This window comes from Mesoplodon bidens (assembly GCF_964165515.1).
Source record: "Mesoplodon bidens genome assembly, chromosome: 10".
NCBI classification, from domain to species: Eukaryota; Metazoa; Chordata; class Mammalia; order Artiodactyla; family Ziphiidae; genus Mesoplodon; species Mesoplodon bidens.
In genome coordinates, this window is record NC_138172.1 from 60,938,896 (window position 1) to 60,959,141 (window position 20,246).

Below are 20,246 nucleotides of genomic sequence, written 5' to 3' on the forward strand. Positions count from 1 at the left end.
GTTATCAGTGAGAGTTAATGTTTCCCATGAAAGAATAGATTTAAATAAGGTGAACTTGGGCTGGCATCAAAACTATCATGAATGTCCTCAGATTGTAATTGCTTTTTATGAAGAGACATATAAATATATAAAACCAATCTGCAGCTTGACTGGTTTTTTTTCTTGAATTGTGAAAGAATACCTATCTATCTTTTAATGAAAATTGAATCTGATATATTCATTCTGAAGTAGTATTTGGGGAAGCTAAAGTTTTTGTGTATCAGTAGCACTAGTTATTTTGAACAAATAAAAGTGTTCTATAGTTGCTGCATTTATCACAGATAAAAGAATAATCAATACACTGGTCAACCTTGTTAGTGAACAAAATGCAATCTAAATTAAGGTATTTCATATTTAATATTAGAAAAAAATGCTCAATGCTGAAAAGCTCTCAGTGAAACAGCTACTTTTTAATTATTGAAGACAGTATAAATTGATATAACTCTTATACAAAAAAACTTTGGAAACATATCAGGCCATGAAAATGTATATACCCTTTGACCCAGTAAAACCCATTGCTGGGAATTTATACAAAGAAAATCAAAAACAAACGAAAGAAGGAAAAAGCTCTATGTACACAAATATGTTGCAGTAATAAGCAACAAACTGGAAACAACCTAAATGTCCAGTAAGGGGAATGGGTAAATTGTACAACTACATGGAATAGAGGTTCTTAAGTTGAGAATTAAAAGCAGACTTTAAAACGGTATTTAATTTTTCCTTTTAAAGGCAAGTTACAACATTGTATTTCTGTAATGATTAAAAATTTAAAGAAATGATGCATTTGGAAAAAGATGAAGTGGATATACCGTATACAGTTCAGAGTGGTAAAATTAGAGGTGAAGTTTCTACATTTTATGTCATGTTTTCACGTATTATCAAGAAGTACATTCATATTATGAGATGCATAAGTGTTTAAGTTCAAAATAATTTGATATAGATGTCTAAAAAACCTGTTGAATGAAAGAGAAGACACAGGGAAGGTTCCCTCCCATAATTCCAAGCTCACTGCTTGGCTCACAGCAGATGCTTGGTCAGTGTGTGCCCGTGTGTCTTTGCAGACAAAGCCCAGGAGAGAACCATAATGCTTTTACCCCTAGCTGAGCACTTATTTCCCCCACATATTAAGTGTTCATCCACAGAATAGTAAAATATAGATATAGATATATATATGAGGTGCTAGATCCTAGTACAAGACAAGAATTCAATCTAAAAACTTCTAGAAAGGTAATCAAAATATTTCTAGTTTTAATTGTTATTCACAAACTAACAACACTGAGATATTTTCCTCATCGGAAACAACTATCAGTATCAAATGAGTTGTTAGGTCTAACAAACAGAACTAGTTATCACTTAAGATAGTACGTTATCATTTTTATGTGATTATTTATAAGGGCTCTTAGGTTGGAACACTAGTTGAATCTGCTTTCAGTGTTTTGTAGCAGGGTTTTGGAAGCAGCCCCTTTAGAATGCTCCAGCAGCTTGATGGCCTTGTCAGAGTTTTCAATGTTCCTAAGCAGGGTCTCTAGTCTTCTCTTAATTTTCTTCTGATCCTCGAGAGCACAGCCGATCACGATGGACTGGAACTTCTGATCCACCGGCCCCGCAGGCACCTCAGAGGAACACGCGCTGTACAGCGACATCAGGTGACTCTTGGCATTTCCCAGATCATCCAGAAACTTACTGACCACCTCATCAATGACCCTGGTGGCGTGCTTGAGGGACTCCTGCTGCTGGGCGTTCCTAATTGTTTCTACTGAAACTTCCACAGTCAGGGTTCGTCCCATCAGACGGTTTGCAGTCAGATTTAATTCTTCTCTTTCTCCTAATCATGAAAAGTTTGAAATATCAATCAATATGAGACATACACGCATCTATGTCAAGAACACTAAGGCATTTTTGTGTGGCTGAATCTATCCTGTGAGCACCTATGAATTTCTTAAAGATACAAGTTAAAACTACAGCAATAAGATTAATTTATAAAGAGTATCAGATTGGACGCCAGATGACTCTGCGGTTGTCACGTCTGCAGAAGCTGGGGCAGGTGTGCGTCTGTACCTGGGGCTTTGTGCTGGTTAGAGCAGGAGACTGGATGCCCTGGAGCTACATGAGGATGTGCATTAGAGGAGGGAGATAACTTTCCCTTTACCTTTCTGAGCTTTTGGCTGAGACCCTCCTGTAATAAGACAGATTAACAAGAAAAAAACCCAGAAGCTTATTGACATGTGTACCCCATGTATATACATGGGAGATCCCCAGGGAAACTGAGTAACTCCCTGAGATGGCCCAGCCTCCACCCAAAATACCCTCAGCTAGAGAAGGTGAGGAGGGAGGGAGGCAAGTTCTGGAGGTTCCCAGAAAAGGCACGATAGACAAAGGTAGGGTTCTTATGTAGATTCAGTAGGTGCCTTCTCCACTGGTGAAAGCTTCTTGTAATTTAGTCATCCTCCTCTTCCTGGTAGAAAGGGAGACACCCTTACAAATGATTTCCTTTACAAAATGTAAATTTCCCTTACAAAACAGTGACTTCTACTGTTTTCAGAGCTCCTCCTCCTGTGTCTGCAGTTTCTCAAAAATAGTTCGGAATAATCCTTAGGCCAGAGAGGCATATTTTGGGGCCTCACATTCTGTGTGCGTATCAGAATACAATGCCCCGATTCTGGCTGAAAAAAGCCATGACACGGGAGGAAAAGCTGGCCTCAAAATGAGGCACTGACTTCATCCCCTCCAGACTAATTTCGGCCAGTAGTCTGAGCCTTGGCCAGCATGAAGAGGGTGCTGGGTTATCATTTCACTATTTATATGGAAATCAGCAACGTGTCCTGCTCTGTAACCTCCTTCCCAATTCACTGCCCTATGGCCAGGGCAGTGAAGAGACAGACTAGATCTTGACCCCTCTGAGGATGTGTGACAGTGTGGGTCTGGCCGGGATGCACACTTAACCACACCAGCTGCTAGGCCCACAGGCCGGTCCTGTGCAGCCCCGGGGGAGCCCGGTTAGGAGGAGCACTGCCCACTGGTGCAGAGCATCACAGGCCACCCGGCCCTCCTGTGGAACGGGGTTCAGTGGGTCCGTAAGCTGTCTTCTCTGCCTTTCTCCCCTCGCCCTCTGTACGTTACACCTCCATTCATCTCCTTTTGTCTTCTCTGCTGCCGACCTTGTGCCCGTCTCCTCTGCTGTCACATCCTGCCCGGCCCGGCTCTGCTGGGCTGGAGGAGCGGCTCTGCGGCACCCCTGCCGCCCCCCCTGGCCCCTGGAGGGGCCCTCACCGTCGCTGATCTGCCGCATGTCCTGGCTGTTCTGGATGCTGTGGATCATCTCCAGGAGGACCTCCTTCTCCTGCTCCACAGCCGTGGCCGCTTCCCGAAGAGCCTCCACCCTGCAGAGTGCGGGGGACAGGACAGTTACTGGAGGGAAGCCGCGTCTTCCTCATCTCTCCACTGCTCAGTCCAGCTCAGGTGTGACGACGATTAGGAACACTTCCCCAAAACTCCTTACTCCTTTTTATTTTTTATTCTGTAATTGTTTTCTTTTTAATCCACTTGCCCTGTGGTTCCCAGTTTCCTCCCCGCTCTCAGGGCACTCATTCTATTCAGTGTTTATCGATTTGTATTCGTTTTTACAAAAAAAATCTGTACTCGTGTACTTGTCTATTTTCAATTTACTTATATCTCACCGTTTCTTTCTTCACTCAGCAGCATACTTTATTAAGAATCACCAGGTTCCCGTGTCCGTCGCCTGATCTGCCCTCCCTGGCCCAGCAGAGACACGCCCTGTCCCCCAGCTTCTGCTCACAACCCATCCACGAGTACCCATCCCAGTGTGGAACTGCTGAGACACAGGGTGTGTGGACTGTCATCTGACTCCACCCTGCATTGTTCTCCAGAATGGCCAGACCAGGAGTTCCTGTGTCCTGACAGCCCTACCAGCATGCGGCATCTCCCAACTTTCTAACCATCTGTTGCCAGGCTAACAAGTGATAGATATGTCAGTACTTAATCTGCATTTCTTTCATTGCTAATAATTTTGGACATCTCTTTGTATCCTTGTGACCTTGTTCACAACCTTTTCCTATTTTTTAAACTGGGGTTACTGTCCTCTTGGTGATTTGGTGACAGACACTGTGACCATCTTCTCCCATCCTACCCTATATGATCTGTGTCTGGGAGGTCCTTCACTGAACAGAGCGCCTTATTCTGAAGTGAAAAGTAAAAAGATCCATCTTTTCTTGGTTTTGTTTTGCCTTGGCTCATGCTGTGAAGTTTTGTTTCAGGTCCTCCCATCCCTAGGTCAGGACATACTTTCCTACATCTTCTATTAACTTGATTGTTTCACTTTTCTCATACTTATGTCTTAATTCATCTAGAATCCACCTCTGTATATGGTTAGGTAAGGATTTAACCATTTTCCCCAACACTGTGCACCCCCAATCCATCTTTCCCTCAATGATTTGTAGATTGTCTGCCTCTGAAATCTCTATTCCATCCAGTAGTATTTTGACTGTTCTTACACCAACACCCATTTCTTAAAAATAGCACCAGCTTTGTTTGTGATATGCCTTAGTATCTGGTAGACCAGTCCTCTAATCTTTTTTAAATTTATTTTTGGCTGCATTGGGTCTTCATTGCTGAGCATGGGCTTTCTCTAGTTGTGGTGAGCGGGGGCTACTCTTCCTTGCGGTGCGCAGGCTTCTCATTGCGGTGGCTTCTCTTGTTGCGGAGCACAGGCTGCAGGTGCGCGGGCTTCAGTAGTTGTGGCACACGGGCTCAGTAGTTGTGGTGCACGGGCTTAGTTGCTGCGCGGCACATGGGATCTTCCCGGGCTAGGGCTCAAACCCGTGTCCTCTGCATTGGCAGGCAGATTCTTAACCACTGTACCACCAGGGAAGTCCCCAGCCCTCTAATCTTTAAAAGTAACATAGCTATTTCGACTTTTATTCCTCCATAAACTCTAAAGTAAGTTTATTGGGTTTCTCAAAAAACTGGAATAAATTAGACACCTTTAGAACATTGTCAGTTCCTCTAAGGGTGTCTTCTTCATCCAGACCCTCCTCTACGTTCTTTATTAGAGTTTTAAAGTATTCTTGATGGTAGTCTTACAGACTCTTCTAAGTGTTTTGAGTATTTTGGATATTGTTACTATTGTGAATAATATATTTACATATATACTACATTTTATAGTTGGCTATTGTTGATTAGAGAAATGCTGTTTTTGGTAGGTTCACGTCATAACTGGCAACCTTCATTTACACTTATTCATTTTTAATGGTTTTTTAATTTCTATTAGTTCTTCTGGATTGATGATCATTTCATCTACAAAAAATGAAAATTCTCATCTCTTCCTTTTCAATTCTATCAGCTCCTATTTTTCTTTCTTATATAGCACTGACTAAAGTCCTCCTGTGCGATATTCAACAGTGGCACTAAGAGAGGGCATCTTTGTCTTTTCCCGAATTTAAAGAGAACGCTTCTGTAGGTTTTTGGTGTAAAGCCCTGATAACCCTGCAACTATACACACATGCACTTACTACACAGACACACAAACACAACCAGTGACTAAAGAACAAGGCTGTGAAATTACGAGAGCGAAAGAAAAGAAAATCCTGTGTGTTTAAAGTGCTGTTTCCAGGGCACTTTCTAAACTAAATAAGTTGCCAAGTGTTGCAAAATAAATAGTGACAGACCTACCTCCAGTACTCAGATGCTCTTGGAAACACAGATCACAAGGAGATCTAATCCCGTGTCTTCCTGGGCACGTGTTCTAGCATGTGTTCCTGCCACATGAGGAGGCCCTCACCCCAACCACACACGCGCCTTTTCCCCTACAGGCACCCACCTGTTATCCCCCAAAATAGCACCGACACACTGTACAGTCACAGGGTCTCGATTCTCAAGATACTAAATACATTGTTGGATTCTGTGTTTATAAGAGCCAGTAGAAGCAAAGAGCTCGTAAGAATCTTATGTGACAAATTTGGCTGGAAAACACAATCAAAACCAACATTCTATAAAACAGTAAACACACAGCATCAGGCTGCCTTCCAGCCCTATTCACTATGTGCTAACACATTTCACACGAGCGGACTCTCAGGGCCCGGGACACATGAAAAGGGGTCAGGTTGTCACTAACGTGAAACATTTGTGCAAAAACACAAACATGACTCTAGTATTTAAATGGCACAGATGAGTCATTTGATTGGTAAATGAGATGATGCTGAAAGAAGAGATTAATTTTCCAGCACTCCTGAGTTTATATTCAAATGTAAGATGATAGAGAATTGTTACTCTAAAGAAGAACGCTCCACTTACGATAATAACTTATACTAGTAAGTTCATGAAGTTAACAAGAAAATCGTTTGAAAGGAGACACTCTAGAAAAAATATAATAAATCTGTCATATAAAGAAGATATTTTGGGGCTTCCCTGGTGGCGCAGTGGTTGAGAGTCCGCCTGCCAATGCATGGGACACGGGTTCGTGCCCCAGTCCGGGAAGATCCCACGTGCCGCGGAGTGGCTAGGCCCGTGAGCCACGGCCACTGAGCCTGCGCGTCCGGAGCCTGTGCTCCACAATGGGAGAGGCCCGCATACCGCAAAAAAAAAAAAAAGATATTTTGTCATTAAATGAGACCAAATATAGAGGCAATTAGATGTAACTTTTATTTTTTTTCCCACAAGGCTAGAAATTGCCAGGGCATTTTCCCTGCGAAAAACAGATTTCATCTTTTATAGAACTTCTTATATATGATTTTATGTAAACCTTTTTCATTTCATAGCAAAGGTAAAATTTCATTCTTCAGGACGTAAAGATTCCCAGGGGTTTTTTGGCATCTTGGCCCTTTCATCTTCTGTCCCCTGCTTCCTGAACATTCTTTATCCCTGGCCCACGTCTACTGAGTGATCCTTTTTCAAAACCCAATCCTTCTGGCAGGAACTGTTTCCTTAGCAGCTTCCTCCTTGCCCTCCCTTGAGGCGGTCAATACTACATCTGCCTAGTGTGTGGACATCACATGCTTACTTTTTTCTTTTAAAAAGCTGAACCTACATCTCTACTTAGTTTGCTTAAGTCATATTTATCAGCTATTGGTCTCCTTAAATTCAATTCATATACACATCTTTTTGTCTACATTAGTTCTAGAAAACTGTTAGCCATTAAACCTTCAAATATTTCCCACCTGCCCTTCTATGATTTCTCCTGGAACTCTGTTCAGAGGCGTGTTGGACCATCTCACTTTATCCTTCACGTTCTTAACACATCACTTGACAACACTCCTTGGCAGAGGCGGGCAGCTCTGTTTTTACCAGCAGATCCTGCAAGAGCTACATGTCCAAATTGGGAAAGAACTGATCCTCACGGCAAGGCTGGCCCGGGCTGTGCTCCTGGAAAACTCTCTGCATGAAATCACAACTAAGCTTTAACAGAGAGAACCTGTGCTCAGAATGTTCCCGCGAGGACAAATGTGGAGCGCACGCATCCTCAGCTGGTCCCCGGGGCCCAGAGATCGCAGCCTGGGGACCAAGGGACAAGGTGCTGGGAGGTGGTCTCCCAGGCCAGCCACCCCGGCACGTGCTCCGTGCCACGTGCGGGGACTGCAAGGGCCTCAGTCCTGCCGCGCAAGCCAGCGCTGCTGCCACTTACCAGCTGAGTGACTTCGAGTAGTTACTTAACATTCTCTTTGCCTCAATTTCCTCATTTACAAAACGGGGATCATGAGATGCTGGGTGTGACTGAATGAAGTAAAGCAGGTCAAGAGTTTAACACAGTGACTGACAGCATTGACTAAACAAGCTATGAGTTAATAGAGACGCAGTACCCATGGATACGGATGGCCAACTCCTACACCATTTTATAGAAAAGATTTGAGCATCTGTGGCTTCTGGTACCCCACGGGCCCTGGAACCAATCCCTGCAGACACGGAGGGACCACTGCATGCAGTCCATGCCCAGAACTGGTGCCTTGAACGCTAGCTTCCTGGTCGTTATTACATGCTTACCATTATGAACTCAGGCTTGTAAATAACAAGAAATCGTGCTTTCATCAAAAGGGGAAATGGCAAATGGACTTATTTCAAAGAAATTACTTCTAAAACAGGTTCTTAAAATCATAGTCCTGTTTCTTATTCAAAATTCTTGTATCAAAAGAATACTACAGGGACTTCCCTGGTGGTGCAGTGGTCTCCAGTGCAGGAGACACGGGTTCGAGCCCTGGTCCAGGAAGATCCCACATGCCACGGAACAATTAAGCCCGGGCGCCACAACTACTGAGCCTGCACTCCAGAGCCCACGAGCCACAACTATTGAGCCCGCGCGCCTAGAGCCTGTGCTCCGCAACTAGAGAAGCCACCGCAACAAGAAGCCCGCGCACAGCAACAAAGAGTAGCCCCCACTCGCCGCAACCAGAGAAAACCCGCGCACAGCAACGAAGACCCAACATGGAGAGGAGAGGGGAGGGGACGGGAGGGGAGGAGAGGGGAATAAGAAAGAATACTACAAAGATCACTTATATTTTAGGCAAGGTTAAGATTTTGAAGGGTTCCCTAATCATCACCAAAATGATAAATTACATTCACTACTGAGACACTCTGGTGTAAAAAAGGGTCTAGGCTTTAGTGTCAGGAGCTACTCGTGAGCAGGATGGCCTCAGACCGGCCACTCAGTCCCTCTGGACTGGATTTGCTCGCTTCTAAAGGAGGGAACATATGTCCTCCTCCTGCCTCAGAGGGTTTTGGAAGGTTCACATGACAATGTCTACAAGAAGTAATCTTTTAAATTACAGGCTCTTATACAATATTAACTATGGTGCCATCTTGTCTTGTGGCTCCTGGGACGTTGGTGCAGTGAAACTGTCAGCTAAATGACCACATCCGCCCTTGCCCCATCCTTCATTCCTTGGCTGCCATGGAAGCCATGGTGACTGGCTGATGGCGGGGGAGGAAGCCACAATAGGACGAATTTGGGGACATGTGAACAGCTGGTCTCCCAGTCCTGTCGTTCCCCTCGGCTGTTCTCCACACCCCACGTCCCAAGCATCTTCACCACCATCGAGAGCCTTCAGGGGCCACTCTACACCCTGCACAGAACAGGTGTTCAATAGTCCCTGAGATCACGGACTCAGGGACACCAATCTAAGTGGAATTTTCACCTCTTTCAGTAAAATCATATACTATCCCTACATTTTTGAAATATGACATACTTTACTCTAAGAAAATTCAGGCATAAAGTATTAAGCTCTATAGCCAGTCTTCCTGGGTTCCAGCTGTGTGACCTTGGATGGGTCATTTAACTTCTCAAGCCTCAATTTCCTGCCTGAAGAACAGAGGTGACGGTAATTTCCACAAAGGCACGGGGCCTGCAGAGTCAGTGCTCATTAACTAAATAACTGTTAGTGGGTATCATTTATGAATTATGATTACTGTTAAATTAGTAACAATCTAAGCAAAGTGTTTAGAGCCACTGACAAGTGGAAAAATCAGACACCATTTGAACTGGTCATGAAAACCGGGAGAGAAAGGCATCACCTTTTTAGGAGGAAGGAAAAAAGGAGGTGAGCCGGCGTCAAAAAAGAAAGGCTAGTGTCGTGCTAACATATTAGAAACAAATGGAGTTTCTTTAATGATTTCTCAGATGCTGCCAAACACCTGAAAGCACTTTAAACACCATGGACATCAGTTTACAAGGCAGGTCATAAAGCATTGAGCATAATTCTATTTTCAGTTTCATATAGAAAAAGGTCTGCCACAATTGACAAAACTAGTACAGTGGGGGAACAGTAAACACCAGCTTCCAGGTACAGCCTGTAATTTTCACCCTACTTAGTACCCTGCCATCCTCAATATGAAATTAAACTATTAGATAAGATGACACATGAATGTCACGTTTTCTTTTTAAACTTGATCTTATAGGCATGATTCTATCAATAGTTTCTTTTTTAAAAATTTTTATTTATTTATTTATTTATTTATTTATTTGGCTGCCTTGGGTCTTTGTTGCTGTGCACAGGCTTTCTCTAGTTGTGGCAAGCGGGGGCTACTCTTCTTTGCGGTGCACGGGCTTCTCATTGCAGTGGCTTCTCCTGTTGCAGAGCATGGGCTGTAGGTGCACGGGCTTCAGTAGTTGTGGCACACAGGCTTAGCTGCTCCACGGTATGTGGGATCTTCCTGAACCAGGGCTCGAACCCGTGTCCCCTGCATTGGCAGGCGGATTCTTAACCACTGCGCCACCAGGGAAGCCCGGCATCACTTTTTTTTTTAAAGGAAGAAACAAAGCTCACAAAAGTCTAAAATTACTAGAAAAGGCCCTAAAATGAACAATTAGACACATATTAATCTTTCTTAGCTCAAGGGTTAATTCAGCAAGTTATTATTTAATCACTTGCACATGGTAATCAGAATTCACTTTACATTAATGAAGCATTAGAATAATATTCAAAACTAGAGGCTTCCTTTTAAAGATGAGTACTTGACTGCTTCTGTACCTACCCTATGTGAGGCACCAAGTTTGAGGAAAGTGAATCAGCGTGAAGAAAGGAGGGGGCAGCATCCCACCTGTTCCTTTAAGAAAACACCCCTTCTTTCTAACTAGGGGAGAGAGACCCCTGAAATGGTTGAGAACATGCCCTCAAAGTTCTAAAGACCGGAGGAGATGCTGAGGCACTTGTTTCGCTGCTACATAAAAAGAAATCATAATCTTCCCAGGCACACTCGGGAGCTCTAGTTTTGCTCCATCTGGTCCAGCTTGTTTCATCATGCCTCATTCCAAGCAGGACCCCTCTATTACTCTCTGTGAAATCATGGTGGTGGAGAACTTATTTTCTGAGAAGACGTCGTTTCTTCCCATGATGATGATAATAATAAACACGTATATAATAATAAATGACAATTTAAACATATATATTAATAAATGATAATAAATTATTCACTTGGTTATTAATGTACTTTATTGGCAAACAGACCCCTTGTTTTGGTATATTAATCCAGGGAGATAAAGACATATATGCAATGCTTCTTAAAATTTTTGTCTTACGTACTCCCTTGCCCACCCAGGACCAGGTGAAAACTATGCGAAAAAAATTCCTTGTGGTTTCAGGGAGTTGTGGGCGCCTCAATATGATTTTCCTGTAACTACACGTGCACACAACTTACACAGTAACTTCAGTGACATAAACAGTTATAGGAAGTACATACAAGTTTTCATTCACTGTTAAAGGAAAAAAAGTATTTCCCAAATTTCTTAGAAATTATTTAGGAATTCCATACAAGCCAGCCACTAAGGAGTGCCCGTGGTGCCTGGTTCTACAGGAATTGACAGCACAGCCTGGAAAGAACTCAGGAGAAGAGCAGGAATGAGGTACTCAGAGCTCTCTCGGGGAGAACCGGCAGAACAGGCACTCAGAGAGACTCTCAGGAAGAATCTTAGGAACACATTCTTGCATCTTCCCAAACTCAGAAAAACACTCAAACCATTAAGGGAGACATCTGCTCCTGGTCAGCAGTAACCTGTCACCCAAATGCGCGCCTGAGTGCACGGGCCCTTCTCTAAAGTCACATTCCCGGGACCTCAGCGCCGGGACCGCCCCCCCAACTTCCCCCAGTGGAACAACTCACGCTCTCACCTTGCACGTGTTTATCGCAATGGGCACACTGATTACTTAATAACACCGTCATTAGTTAAGAAGGGAAAACTGACTCGTGTTCTTGGGCCAGTGACCAGCCTTTGGAAGGTGTGAGCGGCGACCTGGAGAAGGGCCCCCCCACACACACACACCCGGGCTGAAAGTGGCAGGTGGAGAGGACACGGGTCCTGCTCCTCTCCCGTCCTGGGATCAGATGGATTTTTATATTTTGCAAAGAAATCGATCATTCACAACGGGGACCACTAAACTGCCGCCTGTCTTAAAAATACACTATGGGAAAAGACTGGGCCGGAAACACCTGGCCCCCACACGGAACGTTCCAGAAGCTCTGCGGACGGCCAGTGTCACAGCCCCCATGTCGAGTAACGTACCCGTAACTTTCCCTTCTCGGTTCTCACGCTCCCGGTGCTCGGGTCTGGAGCCGCGGAGGAGCGTGGCCGCCGGAGCGTGCGGGGCCGCTGACCCAGAACACGGCCGCTCCTGTGAGGGGACCCACCGACCCAGCGCGGCCCTCCGCCGGGCCCGGGGCTGCCCAGCTCCCCTGCCAGCCGCTCCCCGCTGCCCGCGCGCTCCCTGCTCTCGGTCCCCGCGCGCCCTCCGCAGGCTCGGAGGGCCGGCCCGCGCACCTGAGCTCCAGCTGGTCCAGGCTCTCCAGCAGGCGGCTGGAGCGGTCGGCCATGGACGAGGAGCGGCAGAAGCGGCCCTCGTTGGCCTTGGCGCTGATCTTCGCCTGAGCCATCGGCGTCCGGCGGACGGCCCGAGATCACTGCCTTCCCCGCGCTCCACCCGCCTCCTCTGACGCGCCGCCCGCGAACCGGGAAACTGGGAACCGGGCGCGGGGGCACGAGAGCCGGCCGCTGCTCTGTCCGGCGCGGGCGGCCTCGAGGGCGGCGCAGCGGGGAGGCCTTGCTGGGCGTGGGGACGCGTCTCCGCCCCGAACACCGCCCGAGGCGGAGCCCGCGCCCCCGGCCCCGCCCCGCAGGGGCTCCAAGGGGAGCGGGCTTGGGCTGTGCTGGGGTGGAAAGGGCCCTTCATGCAACCGCGGCTCCTGGGCACTTTCCCGAGATGAGAACAAGGAGCCTGGAGGCCACAACTGAAGCTGATAGATGTACGGAGCAAGCTGAACCTCTTTTTTTTACACGCGCTCTCATGAAGGCATTTTTAGTGACTTTCTTTTCTATTAAAAAGTTACCACGGGGCTTCCCTGGTGGCGCAGTGGTTGAGAGTCTGCCTGCCGATGCAGAGGACACGGGTTCGTGCCCCGGTCTGGGAAGATCCCACATGCCGTGGAGCGGCTGTGCCTGTGAGCCATGGCCGCTGAGCCTTCGTGTCCGGAGCCTGTGCTCCGCAATGGGAGAGGCCACAGCAGTGAGAGGCCCACGTACCACAAAAAAAAAAAAAAAAAAAAAAAAAAAAAAGTTACCAGTTGGGACTTCCCTGGTGGTCCAGTGGGTAAGACTGTGATCCCAGTGCAGGGGGCCGGGGTTTGACGCCTGGTGGGGTAATTAGATCCCCATGCAGGCCGCAACTAAGAGTCCGCATGCTGCAAGAAAGATCCCGCCTGCCGCAACTAAGACCGGGGGCAGCCAAAATAAATAAAGTACCAAAAGAAAAGATGATTAAGAAAGGAATTTTGGTAAAGCACTCACACGTTTAAAAAAAAGTTATTGGTTGGAATTTGAGTGAAATAATAATTATTTAAGGCCGTTTCACACCCCACTTATTTAAATCTCCAGTTATGAGAAGACGCAGTAGACCACTTGGTCAGACACTATAAAGGTCGGTGAGTGGAATGGGGCCGGGAGTACAAAGATGTATCGACTTAAATACTTGCGCTTTGCTCCCATCTCATTATAGCTCTCTGCCTCCAAGGATGAGAATGTACAGGACACCTGAAATGGAGATAATAACAGTTTAAAGCTGCATCACAACCTTTAATCTGAGATCAAAGCCATTGAAATACTTGAACAGAGGTGAGGCCTTTAAGGCTGGATCCCAATTCCTCTGAACTCAATACTAATAAACTGTTGCTGTAGGAGATTATCTGACCTCATTAAATGTTTTGTCCTATCGTGACACCTGGAATCTTTAGACATTTTGTGAATGGTCTGAAAGTCTATCACGTAGCTTTGGAAACGTGCTGGACGCTCTTTCTCTCACACCCTAGACCCAGTGGGGTCCACCTTCAGAGAACACCCAGGCCCACTCCCACTTGCCTGTCCCCACTCCCCTACTCAGGTCTTGGCCAGCATCACTTCTCTCCTGCATCACCGCGATACCCTCCCACCTGGTCTTCCTGCTTCTGTTCTCATGTCTAGGCTCAGCACAGCAGCTACAGTCATCCTTCTAAATAAGGCGCATCACACCAGTTCTCAGAAACCTTCAGCGGCCCCTCGTTTGTGAAATGGGTAAAAGCCAAGGTCTTCGGAAGAGGCCTCAGAGGACTCCATCTCCTGCTGCTCTCCGAGCTCATCCCGCTCACTCGCCTATTTTAGCCTTCTTGCTTTTCCATGGATGTTTCAAGCTCACTTCCAGACTTTTCACCTCCACCTACAGCTCCTCCCCATACACAATTGCTTGGCTCACTCCCTAGCCTTCAGGTCTTTGCTCAAGTTCACCAGAAGGACTCTGACCTCCCTATTACAAATAGCAAGCGCTCCCGCCCCACCCCACCCCCATACTATCTTCCTCTTCCCTGTTTTCCTTCCCCATCTTGTCACCTCTCCCCCAGCTGTGCTCCAGAGAGGAGTGTAGGCGTTGTTTCGCTCACTGGTGTATCGCAAGTGCTTAGAACAGCCACTGACACACGGTAAGTACTCAATAAATACTTTGTGAGTGAATGAATAAATGAATTGTTTCAAAGAAATCTAAAAGAAAAAAATGATGGAAAAAAAAGCTCTTTAAATTGAGGCCCAGCCGATTGAGTCTCCCAGCTGCACTTGCCCAAGGGTGTCCAGAACAGTCCCTGTGCCTTGTTCTTGGGAGAGGCCAGAGTGGAGGGCCAGGTCGTCAGGGGGACAAGGAGTAGGAGAAAGGGCTGGTCTGGTAGGATACCAAGCATCCAGAAAGAAAAAAAAAAAAGCTTCTTAACCGAGATATTTTTATTTAAGACAGACAATGATACCACCAACCAGATACTATCAGTACATTATCTACATATCCTTTTTAAAATAAACATTATGTTATCCATCATTGCTTCGACAAAAGTTGTTATTCAGGTATAAAAATAAGGAATCACAATAAAAACTTTTTAAAAGAAAAACTCACAATAAAATAAAAAAATGAATAAAAACAAACAGGTAAGCATCACTGTCAATGTTAGAAACATTTACTCTTGATAATATTCCCCGTAACTTTCTGTAACATCCAGACTACCTCTCCTCCTTGTGTCTAAATTAACTTCAAATTATGAAGTAATTTAAAAGTGATTTTTAATTGCTTAATAAGTAGAAATAGAATCAGTGACAATTATTAATTAAAACATTAAACAACCCAGTTACCTTATTTAAAGGATCATGATGAATTATCCCTTTGCTGTCATATGAAAAGCCTCGGTTACTCTTGACCACAGACACCACACAAGCGTCCTAATAGAACACAGGCTGCATCCCACCTGTGTGTGGCACCTTCCCTACATCTGCTGGACCGCTCTTCTTTCTGGAACACTCTTTCTGCTCCTCACTACTGAGCAAGCTCCTGCAGATGTCTTTAAGGTCCGGCTCCATGACTACCACCCAAAGCCTTAACTACTCTAACAAACAAATTAAAAATACAATGTGGTCACTTTGGAAAAATGACGAGTACATTCTCAAGCTATGATGTGTACTTAAAAAAAAATGCAAGCAGGTAGGACAGAACTGGCAGCTTAAGAAATAAAAACACAAATTGGTTTCCAATGTGGATTGAAAAGACTATATAATAATAATAAAAAAATAGTAATACTATTTCACGCTAAACTATCTAGTTACAGAGAAAGACCAAAGTTCTAGCCATGATATATTTTTTTTCTGTCTTAAAGAAAAATTTATATTTACAGAAAATTTTAAGTTTGGTAAGTAATTACTACTCGAAATTTTTAGGGATGACATTTCTGGGTCAAATAACATGAAGCATATACACAAAGATTGTATGACAAGCTGCTTCTTAGTCTCCTAATTAGGTAACATTTTTTATTATTCACAATGTGGCCTCAACATTTAAAAATTAAATATTTAATACCAACTATAGGAAACTGACATTTTAATGAATAACTAAAATGAAGATACCTCCATATGAAATAAAAATTTTTAAGGGTTAAGGAAGATTACTCCTGAGTAGACTTTCAACATTATTTTCTGAAGAATACTATGTTTACACAAATATATATATATAAAAGGACTAATATTATTAAAAATATGCCTAATTCTATGCAAATATTTTTTACATCATTCCCTTTAAACAGTAGATAATACAAGTCACATAAAAGTCTAAGCAGGTAAAAGGAATGGCAAAAGTTTCTTTTCACTATTTTCAAAGAAAAAAATTTTTTTATTCCAGCAATATGCAGCTCTAATTAAAGCAGGGATATACATATGAGTGAAACCCACAAAGAACATTGCTGATAAAATTTTTCATCCCTTTCCATGATCAGTTTCCATTACTCTCTCCCAATAATCATAAACAAAGATCTCAAAGGTATTATATATTAGTGCCACATGAGAAGTAGAATTTACAGAAAAAGTGAGCTATGACAGCTTTATTTATATTCATTTTCACTCCTAAAAAAATAAACTAGAATCATCTGTATAGTACAAATAAAATTAAAGAACCAATTCTATTTGGGAAACATATGAACAATAGTTAAGGGCTTTTCTAATTTTTAATTCTTGTAACCTAAATATATGAATTCAAAGTTAACTGGGAAACATGATACCTATATCAGAATACATGATTTGTATTTGCATTAACATGTATTCTATTCCTCTATACATTTTTGCAAAATAGCACAAAAATACAAAGCAATATCAGATTTTGAACATATGAAAGCAAAAATAAGTTTTCAAGTACATTTGTACTGGTAGATTTCTGATCTCCTTTAGAAAACAAACTCAAGAATTCATTATCCAGAGTCTCTTCAAGGCCACTTACGCTGTGTGGTAATATCTTTAATTACATTTCCTCAAGACTTCTTCTAATCGCTTCTTCTAATTCCACATCTGCATTAAAAAAACATAGAATTTTGATATTTAGGGCAGAAAACTAATAAAGATGTGTTTTATGTAAGTCTCATCAACTACATCTATATTTTCAGGAAGGAAAGGAAATACAAATTGGAGAAACTGAGGGTAACTTGGCAGTTTCTTCATCATAAAATATGACTATTTTGACATATGAGAATCTGAATATAATCTCAAACTGAATTATAATATATCTGAGCTGAATTATGCTAAGAAACTTGTAAGTAATTTCCATTGAGGGACGTAGAAAGTCAACAAACTTCTAGAATCACTAACAGGTAATCACCAGACTCAACGTGGAAAATGAGTATGTATTTCCAAAAAGGTTTGAAGTAATGCATATAAGACTTAAAGCAGAAATAGAAAGCCAAAACCATGAAATGGCAAAATCTCAAAGGCTATTAAAATTTTAGTTTTAAGCTTTCTAGTATCTAAGGCAAAGAGTCAAACTCATGGCTATATAATGTCCTCTGAGAAGCATATACACATATACACTCACTGAACAAATATTTATTGAATGCCCACTGTATACCAGGCACAGAATACAACAATGAACAAGACTGACATTCTTGTGTTCACAGGTCTTTTTCTCCATTTCCCAAGAATGATACTAAGGTCCAAGAGGGTGGAACTAGGTGTCAGTTTCTTGGCCTTCAGTAGTTTCTCACACCAGATTTATCTCATCCTGTCCAGTCCACGGTCTCCCAGAGCCTACTTGGTTCACAGACACTCGTAATTCTTCTAAGATATAGCTGCATCTTCCTCTGAGCTGGGGCACTAGTGTTATGTAGTTGGCAATTTAAAACACTACAAGCTACTCTACACTGTATTAAGTTAAGCTAGATTCTGGGTCAGTGAGTTGCCCTAAGATGAATTCAAAGGGATGAAGAAATGCACAGAAAAGCCAAGATGCTCTTAGCAAAGAAGAAAAAGGTGACAAGATTTATTTTATGAAAACTTATTACAAAGTTACAGTAATTAAGAGTGTGGGGGGCTTCCCTGGTGGCGCAGTGGTTGAGAGTCCACCTGCCGATGCAGGCGACAGGGGTTCGTGCCCCGGTCCAGGAAGATCCCACATGCCGCGGAGCGGCTAGGCCCGTGAGCCATGACCACTGAGCCTGCGCGTCCGGAGCCCATTGCTCCACAACGGGAGAGGCCACAACAGTGAGAGGCCCGCGTACCAAAAAAAAAAAAAAAGAGTGTGGTACCAGTGTAAGAACAGATGAACACACCAAAGGAACAGCATAGACAGCTCAGAAACAGACTCATGCATATATGGAAACTTGACTGATGACAAAGGTGGTGCTGCAGAAAGGTGGGGAAAGATGATATTCTTAACAAATGGCCAACTGGTAGGCCATATGGAAAAAAATTAACATTTACCTCTACCTTATGGAATATACAAAAATACATTTCAGATTTACTGTATATTTACTATATAATTGTGAAAGGCAAAACAACAAAGTTTCTAGAAGATAATACATGGGAATATCTTCATGACCTTAGTGTAGGGAAAGATTTATTAAATAGGATTCAAAAAACATGAAAAAGAATCGTACTTTGGAATGTATTAAAAGTACTTTTATCCATCAAAAGCACCATTAAGTGAGTAAAAAGACAAGACAGAGTGAGAGAAAATATTTGCAATACATGGATCTTGTTTGTACCCAGAGAGAACTAAAAGATTTTCAACCCAGGAAAATCAATAAAAAGATCATCCAGTGCTTCCCTGGTGGCGTAGTGGTTAAGAATCTGCCTGCCGGGCTTCCCTGGTGGCGCAGTGGTTGAGAGTCCGCCTGCCGATGCAGGGGACACGGGTTCGTGCCCCAGTCTGGGAAGATCCCACATGCCGCGGAGCGACTGGGCCTGTGAGCCATGGCTGCTGAGCCTGCGCGTCCGGAGCCTGTGCTTCGCAACGGGAGAGACCACAACAATGAGAGGCCCACATACTGCAAAAAAAAAAAAAAAAAAAAAAGAATCTGCCTGCCAATGCAGGGGACACGAATTCGAGCCCTGATCTGGGAAGATCCCACATGCCACGGAGCAACTAAGCCCATGCACCACAACTACTGAGCTTGCGCTCTAGAGCCTGTGCTCAGCAACAAGAGAAGCCACCGGAATGAGAAGCCCGTGTACTGCAACAAAGAGTAGCCCCCGCTCGCCACAACTAGAGAAAGCCTGCACACAGCAACGAAGACACAACACAGCCAAAAAATTAATTAATTTAAAAAAAAAAAAGATCATCCAAAAGAAAACTGTCAAGAAATCTGGAAAGGCACTGGCAAAAGATGTGAAAATGGTCAATAAACATTACTCATCAGAAAAATGTAAACTCAAACCACAAAGAAATGACCATCATTAGCTAAAATTAAAAAGACCAATAATTCAATGATTAGTGAAGATGTATCAGTAGATCAACGGGGACTCACATTCAGTACTGGAAAGAAATTGGAACAACCACTTTGGAAAAAAACTTGGCATAACCTACTAAAGCTGAATGTTAGCAAGTCCCCGCCTCAGTATATATTCCCAGAAGTGTTGGAATTACTTGTAACAGCCAACCAAATGTCTATAAATAACACGAGTTGTGATATATGTGTAAAATTATTATAGAGGTATTGGAAATGAACAAACCAAAGCTATATGCTAACAATCAGATGAATCTGTAAAACAATGCTGACTGAAGGCATCCAGACCCAAAAGAATATAGACTATGCCTGTGCTGTCCAGTATGATGGCCACTAACTATATGTGGCTATTTGTATTTTAATTAATTAAAATTAAATGAGGGGAATGCTTCTAGGGTACTAGTTGTTATGGGTTGAATTCTGCCCCCCCAAAAACAGATATGTACTTACCCCTGGTACCTATGAATGTGACCTAATTTGGAAATAGGGTCTTTGTGGGTGTAAACAAGTTAAGATGAGATCGCTAGGGTGAGCCCTAATTCAATATGACTGGTGTCCTTATTGGAAGAAAATGCTATGTGAAGATAGACTCATAGGTAGAAGATGGCTCCATGATGATGGAGGCAGAGATTAGAGGGATGGATGCATCTAAAAGCCAAGGAATGCCTATAATTGCCATTAACAACCAGAGGCTGTGTGTGGAACAATGACCCTACCAACAGCTTGACCTTAGATGCCTAAACTTTAGAACTGTCAGACAATTTCTGTTGTTTTAAGCCACCTAGTTTGTAGTACTTAGTTGAGGAGCCCTAGGAAATCAATACACTGGCAATATTCTGTTTTTCTTAACCTGAAAGATGGTCACCTGCTTTGTGAGATGTTTGTACAATTTTTGTGTGCATTACGTACACATATACACACACAGAGAACCAAAATTCTGGAGAATACCAGCA

General features: G+C 43.5%; 2 protein-coding genes across 3 annotated transcripts in view; both read right to left on the reverse strand.

Annotated features, from left to right (window-relative positions):
• Positions 1-430: 430 nt before the first annotated feature.
• BAG2 (BAG cochaperone 2) lies at positions 431-12,562 on the reverse strand. The gene is made up of 3 exons (XM_081245462.1): positions 12,296-12,562; positions 3,310-3,419; positions 431-1,864 (listed from the first exon to the last, which is right to left on the reverse strand). Exons 1-3 carry the CDS (start codon positions 12,406-12,408, stop codon positions 1,452-1,454), a joined length of 636 nt encoding a protein of 211 aa, XP_081101588.1. The 5' UTR covers positions 12,409-12,562; the 3' UTR covers positions 431-1,451.
• A 559-nt stretch (positions 12,563-13,121) lies between these two features.
• Positions 13,122-20,246, reverse strand: part of ZNF451 (zinc finger protein 451) — a 90,950-nt gene continuing 83,825 nt past the window's right edge. The window contains exons 15-16 of one of the 2 annotated variants that reach the window (XM_081245460.1): positions 16,797-16,864; positions 13,122-13,561 (exon numbers count right to left, since the gene is read on the reverse strand). In XM_081245460.1, coding sequence (XP_081101586.1) covers positions 16,818-16,864 — 47 coding nt within the window. In that variant the 3' untranslated portion in view covers positions 13,122-13,561; positions 16,797-16,817. Of the gene's footprint in view, positions 13,562-14,752; positions 16,865-20,246 lie in introns of those variants that run through there. The other variant, XM_081245459.1, reaches the window with a different exon arrangement.